Genomic DNA, 12615 nt, shown 5'->3' with positions numbered 1-12615 from the left:
TCATCAAATACACTACTAATTACTGTAATTAGCTAATTAATTATTAAATATCATATTTTCTATTTGTGACATTAATCTCGGATTTACTTAGAAATCGTAGGCTATTTTACTAAAATTAAGGAACAACCTTATTAAATTAATTATAAACATATGTAATGAATGTAACAGTTCTTTTATTAGTTTCAAAAATAGTAGGAGAAATATATTTATAATTAAAATACTAAATTAATAATTCAACACCATTAATTACTTAATTTATATAAAAATAATTATTTTTTAATTAGAAAATATTTTCAATATACTTACTGAAAATCATTAAGTGCGAGTAAATTAATTATAAAAAGGAAGGTCAAAATTGGTCGTCCACAACTACTGCATTGATCGCTTTTGCGATTAGAGGTTTGAAAATACGGTCTTCGCAATTGCGAACTGATACCTGTAGCTGGGTAAAAGAGGGAAAAAGTTGGAACTTAGATTATTTTACATAATTTCTCAAACCTTAACACTCTACATGCAATTTTCTTGAGAGACTTTCTTCCTAAAATCATTGATAAGCAACTCTAATCCACTTTCTTTCAATTGCCCATTGCTTTTCATTAATTTTTAACATCAAATCTAGGATTTTCATGGCAGAAATTAGAGAATTGGGTAGAATTTAGTTTATAAAATTGAGATTTAGAACTCAAATTGAGGTCGAATTTCGAAAAAAATCACATAACCGGGCTCGGGGTGAATGGTTAATCAAATTTTGGTCCGAATCTCGAATTTTGACTAAGCGGGGTCGGGGCTAAATTTTGTTGACTTTTTCAATTTTATCAAGGATTGAACCTTTTTCATTCATAAGTAGTTTTATAAAACTTATTTTGACTTGTTTGAACGACATTTGGCTAGATTTGGTTTGTTTGGAGGCTTGTTCGAAAGGAAAAGTCGTGGTTGATTGTTTAGTGGGTTGCGCAAAGAGGTAAGTATCATGTCTAACATTGATTTGAGGAAATTAGGACCTGTTGCTCTAATTGTTACGTATATTATTTATGGAGACGGCATATATGTGAGATGACGAGTGTATATGTGTTGTCATGGGTTAAAGCAAGCGGGTTGGGCTATTTACATCCATGTCTTTATTTAGTCCATGTTATCTCTTGTTACATCCTTTAATTACTACATATTCTTACTTGTTATCCACGCTTTATTTGTTATCGGTTATTTAATTATTACTTGTTTCGATTTATTCATTTCTCACTCAATCTGCTTACCTGCTATATGTTCCTACTTGCATTAATTGTATATTTTTGTTGTCCCATGTTTTATTTGCTTTTATTGTCCTTATATTACTTGATGTACTTTATTATGGTATTCTATTTACGTGATGCATGTAGTTATTCCAGTATTAACGTATTGCTAAGGTTTTGGATTACGAGGTATTCGATATTCTCCATTTGTATCGGTAGTTCCTTCATGTTCCCACTCATTTCATTTCCCTTTTGTGTTGAGATTTCATAACTGGTTGTGCTATGTTGTTATGTTAATGAGTTGATATTGAGAACGGGTTGCGCACCGCAACAATATTGAAATGAATTAGTATAGGTATTGGTGTAATGATCCGACCGGTCATTTTGAGCTCTAGCACGTCGTTCGACGGTTTGAGGCCATGAGCAGCTTCACTTCAGGTATTATGACTTGCATGCATGATCAGAATTGAATCTTGGGATGTGCGAAGTTGATTTGGAAAGAAAATTCTCATTTCGAAAGCCTTAAGTTGGAAGAATTGACTAAAGTGTGATTTTTGAGTAAATGACCTCGAAATTGGGATTTGAAGGTTCCAGCAGGTTTGTATGTTGATTTTGGACTTGGACATATGTCCGGATCGGATGTTAGATGACCCGGGAGCATTGCGGCGCCTATTGTGGAAATTGGCATTTTGCAAGAATTTCATAAATTTGGGTTGAAGTGTATTTCAGTGTTATCGATAGCTGTTTGGGATTTCGAGTCTGGAAATAGCTCTGTGTGGTGATTCTGGTATTGGTAGCACGACCAGAAGTGGATTTGGAGGTCCGTAGGTCATTTTGGGGTCATTTGGCGAAAGTTAGAAATTTGAAGATTTTTGACAAGTTTGACCGCAAGTGGACTTTTTGATATTGGGGTCGGACTCCGATTCCAGAAGTGGGAGTAGGTCTGTAATTTTGAATATGACTTGCGTGTAAAATTTGAAATTATTCCGGATCGATTTGATGCGTTTCGGCGCAAAATATAGAAGTTGAAAGATTTGAAAACTCATAATTTGATTCGATGCGCGATTCGTAATTTCGGCGTTGTTTGATGTGGTTTGAAGCCTCGACTAAGTTCGTATTGTATTTTGGGACATGTTGGTATTATTGGTTAAGGTCCCGAAGGCCTCGGGTGGATTTCGGAAGGTTAACGGAATGAATTTTAGACAAAGGAATTTCTAGAATTTTCTGCTGCAAAAAGTTGTTTTGAACAGTAACTGGTGCAATCGCAAAGCTAAATTTGGAAGCTTATATATCAAAATTTATAAGGAATCTGAATATTATCAAAACGTGAAATTATAGCTCTTTGATTCTAGTTTCCAGAAAGTTAAACCATTTATCATTTGGATATTTATACAGAAAGTTATAATCGAATGAATAAAGGCTGGTAAAACAGTTTTGCCAGAAATTTCTGATGCATGGAGCTGACTTTGAAAGCTTACATCTTGAAATCTATAAGGAGTTATATAGTGGAAAACCAATCAAATGAAATATCTTCGAGCTTAGTTTCTAACGCTTCTAAACGTTCGTCATTTGGTTATTTCTACAATGAGTTATGGACGTTTTAGTAAAAGGTATCCAGCAGAGGAAAACTTGTAATACGAGGTACAACCTGCACAGTCCAAGGTACAACTCGCTAAAGCACTTGTGCCTATATAAGGCAGTCGCGGAAAACAACCATTTTTGGGGGTTTTCTTGAGCTAGGGATTGGTTCTTTCATGGAGGATTCGACCTTGGAGACTACTTAAGAATACAAGGTGATTTTTTGGATATATTAAGTTAATAACATCCTATTAACACTAGTATTAACATCATTCAATATTTGAAATCCCTAGAAATTTTTCAAGTTGTTCAAGAACATCAAATTTCCCAAACATTAAATTTTTAAGGAAAAACTTCAAGAAGGTAATACTAATGTTTCAAGTTCATTTATTATGAGCCGGTGAGAGTAATTCTAATATTTGTTTCAAGTTGTTATGGTCGGATAATTGATTTCATAAACCCTAGTTCATGGCATGAATAGTGTTCTTGATAAAATGAAGGAGAGATAAATAGTGCTTTTAGAAATGAAATTAAATGATACAATGAACCCACTGAATCATTTTCTAGCTTAATTGGAAGTGTTTAACTATGTAATCACCAAATTGAATTTTTTGGAAATGTTGGTTAAGGAAGACGATGAATAGTAATTTGGTGGTGTTGGAGAATTAATGTAGCATCATTGATGACTTCAAATGGGTATTAAATGATGAGAGTGGAGTTGAATGTGCTAGTAAGTGAATCTATTAGACGATTTGAGCTGGAGATTTGTAGCCAACTTGTGAGCTATAAATGGATATTGATAAATATTTTTGAATCATATTTTGATTGTAATTGGGATTGTAATTGTAGATATCAATTTGTTAGTGGCGTATGAGCATTTTACTCAATGTTACGATGTCCGAGGAGGATTAAAATCTTGTGAATGTTAATAAAGTGAAAGCGAGTTTTGGAGCGTTGGGCATCGGTTGAGTTGTTTGAAAGGCTTGGGAGCCGGCTATGGAACTTTGAAGTGAAGTAAGTCTCTTTTCTAACCTTGTAAGAGGTGATTAACCTCATAGGTGAACTAAATTAATATGTGCCTCTATTTGTGGGGGCTACGTATGCACGAGGTGACGAGAATCCGTATGTAGCTACTAGTTATGCCTATGTCCGGGTAGTTTTAGGTTTACACCATACCTTATTGATATTGTTGTTGATTTATGTTTATTGTCTGCCTTGAGAAGAAGCGAGATTGAGTTTGCTTAGTAAATGTCTTGAAAAGAGTTAAAATTGAGGAATTTGAGATCTTAAAAGTTTTCATTTGAACTTCGTATTTTTGAAAAGAATTGAAAGAATATTATAATAGCTTAATAAATCTATGTGTAACCGTATCGCATGTATGTCTCGCGAGCGGGATAATTTCTTTAAAAAGCTACAAGTTGAATTTCCCTTATTTTGAAGAGAATCAAGAAAGAGATATGATTTTAATGTTAAATTTATATTTGATCGCGTGGCAAGTAAGATCCGCGAGCGGGGTGATTCTTTAAATTTATATTTTACCGCGTCACACGTATGATTCGCGAGTGGGGTATTTCTTTCTACTACTCTTATGGGATCGGGTCATTCGCCTTGGCGGGATTTATGTATCACACTCTCATGGGAGCAGGTTGTTCGCCTCGACAGGTTAATAGATGTATCTATGGTTTGCTCCGTTCGACCCTCGGTAGTGCACAATTAACTTTTATGTTGGATCGGGCCGTACGACATTTCCTATATATATTATCCTCATGGAATCGTACGTAATATTTGGCAAGAAGCAAGTGTATCCGAGATTTTTCCCTTATTTGAATTATGACAACCTCTTTGGTGAAATCCACTATCTCTACATATATATATAAGCTCCGGTTATGGAGGAAACTTGCTGGTTGAGAGCTTGAGTAAAATTGTAAAGAGGGGAATTATACTACGTATTATATACATGTTTATTTCATATATTTAATCGGTTTCATATTTATTAACTTCTTTACTGTACTTGATATTGTTGGACCACTAGTAAGTGTCGAAGTCGACCCCTCGTCACTACTTCTTCGAGGTTAGACATGATATTTACTGGGTACACGTTATTTTCGGACTCATACTACACTTGCTGTACATTTTGTTGTACAAACATATATACATTTAGTGGCCTTGTGGATGCAACAGCGTGGTTGACATGGGGACTTAGACGAGCTGCATCTTATGTGCGATCCGCAGTCAACAGAGTCTCCTTCGGAGTATTGGTATTTCCCTTTCTGTCCAAATTGTATTCCGGACAGTTATTGTATTTTATTTTATTCCTTATTAAACGCTCATGCACTTGTGACACTGGTTTTTGGGACAACTGTGGGATTTTTCAATTTTCAAATTCGTTAAAGACATCATTATTTATTCAGTGAAGTTCATTATGTATTGTTTAATGTAAGGAAAAGAAATGATTTCTAAAATACTAAATTGAGAGTTTAATTAACTTCTTCGTGTTGGATTGCCTGCCAGTGGTGTCCGGCGCCATCACGACCTTTAACGGATTTTGGGTCGTGACAATTGGGTTGCAGACCGCAATGGATACTGATATAATATGATATTCGGATCGGATTGCACTCCACAACAGTTATTGTGATAAAGGTTGGGATCGGGTTGCACGCGCAACAGATATTGTGATGATTGTTGGGATCAGGTTGTGCGCCGCAATAGAGTATGATATGTTGTAGCCGTTTGTAGTTGTAGAGTTTGTCTCGGTACTGTGATATGAGAATTGGGATCATGTTATTTTGGGGCCCTCTGGTAGTTGACCTTAAGGTCGGGTTTTATAAGTTTACTACTTTATTTCTACTTCTGTGTTCTATTATTATTATTCGTACAGGTTAATAGTGAGTGTCTTGTTATAGCCTCATCATTACTTCGTCGAGGTCAGGCTCGACACTTACAGAGTATATGGGGTCGGTGGTACTCATGATATACTTCTATAATTCTTGTGCAGATCCCTGTGTTGGTCCGAGCGGCACGTAGGGAAGACTGCTCGGATTAAACTACTACAAGAGACTTGAGGTAGAGCTGCTCGACGCTCACAGTACCTGAAGTCCTCTTCTATCATGTTTTACTGTTTATCTAGTTTCAGACTATTGTACTTTTTTCAGACCGCATTTATAGTATTCTAGTTGCTCATGTACTTGTGACTTCAGATTTCTGAGAGTAGTTTAGTACCGCATTATTTATATAAATATTTCGTTCATTTATGAGTTTATCAATTGTTAATTATCATTACACTGTTATAAATTGTTAAAATTGGTTAAGTAATTAACTAACAATGGCTTGCCTAGCAAGTGGATGTTAGGCGCTATCACGGCCCCACAGCTTGGATTTCGGGTCGTGACAAGTTGGTATCAGAGCACTAGGTTACCTAGGGCTCACGAGTCATGAGCAAGCTTAGTAGAGTAAGGTCTAGAGGATCAGTATAGAGACATCTGTAATTATCTTCTATAGGCTATAGAGCTTTAGGAAAACTTCATTTCTTTCTTTCTCTATCGTGCGACTTTAGTCTATCACTGAAGTTTGAACCATTCTATTCTTGTTCTCTAGTAGATGGTAAGGACATGCACAACATCCACAACAGGACAGAAGGTGGAATCCTAGGTTGCAGCCACGACTAGGGGTAGGGGCCGGGGCCGAGATAGGGGTTGCGGCATAGGCAGAGCTGTCATGACCCCAATTCCCCTACTGAAGGATGTCGTGATGGCACATAGTCTCTAAGACTAGGTAAGCCTAACATGCATGGAGAAATAGCGGAAACAATAATAAAATTTCAAATTTAAACCATCTAGCGATCATAAAAGAACTCAACAATACTGCTGACAATAACTCCCAAAATCTGGTGAGACTAAGTCATAAGCTTTACACGAATATACTGTAACGTCCCTTATACAGCATTATATAAATAAAGAGTCAGCATCAGAAAAACAAGGAGCGAGGATGACTCTGAGGCCTGCAGATTCCAAGCAGATATACCTTGAAGTCTTCGAGATGTAAAGCCAAATCACTAAGGCCTAGGCTTATATGAGGTACCTAGATCTGCACAAAATGATGTGCAGAAGCGTAGTATGAGTACACCACAATGGTACCGAGTAAGTATCAGCCCTAACCCCGGTAGAGTAGTGACAAGGATAGGTCATGACACCTATTAGGATAAGAAAAAGAAGTTGAACCAGTGTAGTACAATCTAACAATTGAAACGAGGAAAACGAGGCAATAAAGAAATACAACAGATAAGCCACAACTGAATTTTAAGCAATGGAGGCAACAAGGAAGAAACACATAATAAGAACATTGAGAAAACAGTGTGGACAAATGCAAGTAAGGTAAATGAGAGATAGCAACAATGTCACAACCCAATTTCTCCTTCCGTGAGTTTGTTGTGATGGCACCTAGTCTCTACAACTAGGTAAGACTAACTCTTTGCGGAAATGAAATAAAAGCATGAACATTAACTACTAACAGTAACAAATATTGAATAAGCAACTGAATGCCACTCGGCATATACAATTATCACCTCTAAAATGTACCAACCAATTCCTAAAACCCGGAATATCGTAAGTCACAAGCTACTAAGAAGTCTTAACTATTGTATACATCATTTCTACAAAAAGAAGGAAAAATGATCATGGGGATAGAGAGGGACTCCGAAGAACTGCAGGGACGAACAGATATACCTTCAAGTCTCCAATAAGCAGTAGTGACCACAACTAGTGTTGAAGCTGGTAAGATGAACCTGGATCCGCACACGAAAAACATATGCAGGAAAGGGCGTGAGTACTCCACAATGGTACCTAGTAAGTGACAAACCTAACCTCGGTCGTGTAGTGACGAGATCAAGTCAGGGCCCTACTGGTATATATATAATGAAAAAGACAAAATGAAATAGCATAGTCAAAATAAATACAGAAATCTAACAGGAATAGAATTATAGAAAGACAACAACTCAGAGCACAGAGATAACAATAGGGGATCTCCCATGATACCGTCTCGTAGTCCCAAACGTAAATGTGCAAGGGGATCTCCCGGAATATCGTTCAGTTGTCCCAAAGTAAATATGCAGTGCTGGGGGATCTCCCGAAATACCGTTCCGTAGTCCCAAAGTAAAATGCAGTATGGGAGTCTCCCAAAATACCATTCCGTAGTCCCAAAATAAATATGCAGCTCAAACAATAGAATTACAACTACAACACGGAAATCCTACAATTTAGTCTAAGTACAAGTCAATGAAGAAGCAGAAATTTCACTAAGCATGCTGCATAAAGTTCAGATATGCAATTAAGACACGTAGACATGTTGTCCTAATCAAAACAGGATAATTACATATACTAGTGCAACTCAGTTAAAGGAAAACAAATATTTTACTTAATGAAAACGGAGTTTTCAACAAATAGCCTGTGTACGCACTCGTCACCTCACGTACACGGCGCTCATATATCAAACAGTACCAAATCCTAAGGGGAGTTCCACCATACAAGGTTAAGCAAGTTACTTACCTAGAACCAAGCTCAATCAATCTGTCACAATGTTGTTTCCACAAATATATGACTCCGAATGGCCCAAATCTAGCCAAAACCAATTACATAACATAAATATAGCTACAAGAAACTAATCTAGCTAATTAAATCAAAGTTAAGGAAAGAAATTGGAAAAATCGCCCAAAAAGCCTCCTTGAGCCCACGTCTCAGAATCGGGTAAAAGTCACAGATTATGAACACACATTCACTCACGAGTTCACTCGTACCAAAATTATCCAAATCCGATATCAAAATTCGAAATATTAGTTGAAGAACTTCTTTCCATTTCTCCTAAATTTTCACCCCAATTCCGAATTTAAATGATAAAATTAATGATAGATTAGTGAGATATAACCAAAATCAAGTTAAGATCATTACCCAATTGATATCTCTGAAAATCCCTCAAAATCTCGTACAAATCCGAGCTCTCAAACTCAAGTTTTGCTAAAAATGGCTAACCCTGGTTTTTGAAATGTTTAAGTACTGCCCAGGAAATCCTTCTTCGCGAACGCGACCATCTCCTCGCGTTCGCATAGAGCAAAAATCCACAACTCCAAATTCCTCTTTCGCGAACGCGTCCTACTCAATGCTATTCCATTTTTCCTCTACACGACGCGTCCTACTCCTTGCGTTCATGATGCTTACACTAGCCACTCCTTCGCGAATGCGAGCTCCTCTTTGCGAACACGACGAACAAACTTATGCAACAAAAGTACCAAAAAATCTGCTATCTTTGCAAAGTCCAAAATCATCCGTTGAGCATCCGAAACAAACCCGAGGTCCCCGGGACCCCAACCAAACCTACCAACAAGTCCTAAAACACCATACGAATTTAGTCGAGCCCTCAAATCACTTCAAACAATGCTAAAATCACGAATCACCCTCCAATTCAAACTTAAAGAAACTTAAAACTTCTAAATTTGACAACCGATGGCGAAACAAACCAAACCACGTTCGATTGACCCAAATTTTTGCACACAAGTCATATTCAACACTACATGCCTACTCCAACTTCCGGAATCAAAATGTAACCCCAATATCAAAAATTCCACTACCGGTCCAAATCTTAAAAAATTTGTCTTTCGCCATTTCAAGCCTAAATGAGCTACAGACCTCAAAAACACAATCTGTACATGACTCTAGGCCCAAAATCACCCAAAAGAACTAACGGAATTGATGAAATTCCATTCCGAAGTCATCTTCACACAGTTCTGACAACGGTCCAAATTCTAAGACTTAAGCCTCTGTTTAGGGACTAAGTGTCCCAAAACACTCCAAAACCCGAAACGAAACCTCCCAGCAAGTCACAATAGCAGAAATAGATACGGGGGAAGTAGTTAATAGGGGATCGGGAATCTAACTCTCTAAACGACCGATCGGGTCGTTACATCCTCCCCCTCTTAAAACAATCGTTCGTCCTCGAACGAGCATAGAGACATACCTGAAGTGGTGAAAAGATGAGGATAACTGCTACGCATATCTTACTCGGTCTCCCAAGTCACCTCCTCGGTCGGCTGACTCCACCATTGAACCTTTACTAATGCAATGTTCTTTGACCTCAACTTTCGAAACTACCTGTCCAAAATAGCAACTGGCTCCTCAACATAAGATAGATTCTTGTCCAACTAGACTGAGCTGAAATCCAACACATGAGACAGATCGCCGTGATACCTCCGGAGCATCGAAACATGAAATACCAGATGAACTCCTGCTAGGCTGGGAGGTAAGGCAAGCTCATAAGCAACCTCCACAACTCTCTGCAACACCTCAAAGGGGCCAATAAACCTTGGGCTCAGCTTGCCCCTCTTTCTAAACCTCATAACGGCCTTCATAGGCGAAATACGAAGCAAGACCCGCTTTCCAACCATGAATGCAACATCGCAAACATTTCGATCTGCATAACTCTTCTGTCTGGACTGGGCTGTGTGAAGTCTATCCTAAATCACCTTAACCATCTCCAAAGCATCCTGAACCAAGTCTGTACCCAATAATCTGTCCTTCCCCGGCTTGAACCAACCAACTAGGGACCAACACTGCCTGCCATACAGAGCCTCATACGGTGCCATCTGAATGCTAGACTAATAACTGTTGTTGTAAGCAAACTCCACAAGTGGCAAAAGCCTCCAAACTCCATCACACACTTATAGAGCATATCCTCAAAAATTTGAATGGTGCACTCGGATTGCCGGTTCATCTGAAGGTGAAATGTTGTGCTCAACTCCACCCGAATACCCAACTCCTGCTATACGGCTCTCCAGAACTGTGATGTAAACTGCGTACCCCGGTCACAGATGATAGATACCGGCACGCCATGAAGTCTGACAATCTCACGGATATAAACTCAAGCCAGCTGCTCGAAAGAATATGTAGTCATCACATAAAGGAAATGAGCTGACTTGGTCAGTCTATCCACAATCACCCAAACTGCATCAAACTTCCGCTGAGTCTGTGGGAGTCCAACAACGAAATCCATAGTGATCTGCTCCTACTTCCACTCCGTAATCTCTAACTTCTGGAGCAATCCATCCGATTGCTGATGCTCATACTTCACCTGTTGCCAGTTTAGGCATCAAGCAACATACTCCACTATGTCTTTTTTCATCCTCCTTCACCAGTAATGCTGCCTCAAGTTCTGGTACATCTTCACGGCACCTGGATGAATGGAGTACCGCGAGCTATGAGCCTCCTGAAGAATCAACTCACGCAAACCATCTACATCAGGTACACATAGCCTGCCCTGCATCGTCAATGCACTATCATCCCCAATAGTGACCTCCTTAGGATCATTGTGTTGGACCGTGTCCCTAAGGACAACCAGATGGGGGTCATCATATCGACGTTCCCTGATACGCTCTTAAAGAGAAGACCGAGAGACCACACAAGCCAATACTCGACTAGGCTCAAAAAATATCCAATCTCACAAACTGGCTGGATAAGGCCTGAACATCTAGCGTCATGGGCCTCTTTGCTGCTGGTAGATAAGCTAAACTCCCCAAACTCTCTGCCCGGCAACTCAAAGCATCGGCCACCACATTGGCTTTCCCCGAGTGGTACAAAATGGTGATATCATAATCCTAAAGCAGCTCTAACCACCTCCTCTTACGCAAATTAAGATCCTTCTGCTTGAGCAGATGCTGCAAACTCCAATGATCAGTGTATATCTCACAAGAAACACCGTATAAATAGTGCATCCGAATCTTCAAGACAAGAACAATAGCAGCAAACTCAAGGTAGTGGACAGGATAGTTCTTTTCATACATCTTCAATTGTCTGGACACGTAGGCAATCACCCTACGGTCCTGCATCAACACCGCGCCTTTAAGGCCCTGTAAAATTCTTCCTAAAAATAGAGTATCGTGGTGCCAAGTTAGGATTATGTGTTAGAGATTGTTGAACTGTGCATTAAAAAGTTAAAGGAAACTTCTTCCTAAAAATTGCAAGCTCTTCGTGGTTCGGACTTTTTGGATTGAATTGTGCATTAAAAAGTTAAAGGAAAATATTCACAGAAGTATGCATTTCTGTGGCCCATTATGCGGCTGCATAATCACTCTGCGGGCCGCATAATGGCCGCAGAGTGAGGCAGTCTTTTGGGCTAATATTTGATGTCATTTTGCGGCCCCATTATGCGATCGCATACCCATTTCGCGGGACATTGATCGCATATTCGCCTTTGAGATTTGTATATGGGAGTTCTACGGCACATTATGCGACTGCAAAATAGGTTTGCGGACCACAAACTTGTCGCAGACCGAGGCAAAAAAATACTAGGGGTTGAGGCCAATTATGTAGCCCATTTGCGGACCGCAGAAGCATTATATGGTTGCATATGCGACCGCAGATCTGTGTCGGAGCTCCTATTTTCTTATTTTTTTTAAACCCGACCCTATTCCATTAAAACTCCCATTTTAGATCATTTTGAGCACATTTTCTGATATTTCTAAAGTGACAGAGAGAGAGTCCTAGAAGGAGGGCCTAATCTTCATCAAATTGTTCTTCAATTATCACTTAAAACCTTGAAGATATTCAAGTGAGGCACCTAAGTCTTCATCCTAAGAGGTAAGACTTCATTACCCCAGCTCTTAATTCCAAACATAGCTATAATGAGCCATTAGTGTGATAATTCATGGGGATGAGAGTGATTACATTGCATGCATGTGTTCTTAGAAGATGCGGGGGAGTTGTAAATCAAAGATAGAGAAGAATGGGGAATGTGATAGTGTAATCTTCTACAAAAGGACCACAAAACC

The 12615-nt window shown here is 38.8% G+C and overlaps 1 protein-coding gene across 1 annotated transcript; it reads right to left on the bottom strand.

Moving 5' to 3' along the window:
- Window positions 1-10976: 10976 nt before the first annotated feature.
- On the bottom strand, window positions 10977-11628 carry LOC138874909 (uncharacterized). The gene is made up of 2 exons (XM_070153704.1): window positions 11462-11628; window positions 10977-11211 (listed from the first exon to the last, which is right to left on the bottom strand). Exons 1-2 carry the CDS (start codon window positions 11626-11628, stop codon window positions 10977-10979), a joined length of 402 nt encoding a protein of 133 aa, XP_070009805.1.
- Between the last annotated feature and the right edge of the window lie 987 nt (window positions 11629-12615).

This window comes from Nicotiana sylvestris, chromosome 8, assembly GCF_000393655.2.
Source record: "Nicotiana sylvestris chromosome 8, ASM39365v2, whole genome shotgun sequence".
Classification (NCBI taxonomy): Eukaryota; Viridiplantae; Streptophyta; class Magnoliopsida; order Solanales; family Solanaceae; genus Nicotiana; species Nicotiana sylvestris.
The sequence above is the reverse complement of the archived record's forward strand: the minus strand, read 5'-3'. Positions and strand labels throughout refer to the sequence as shown.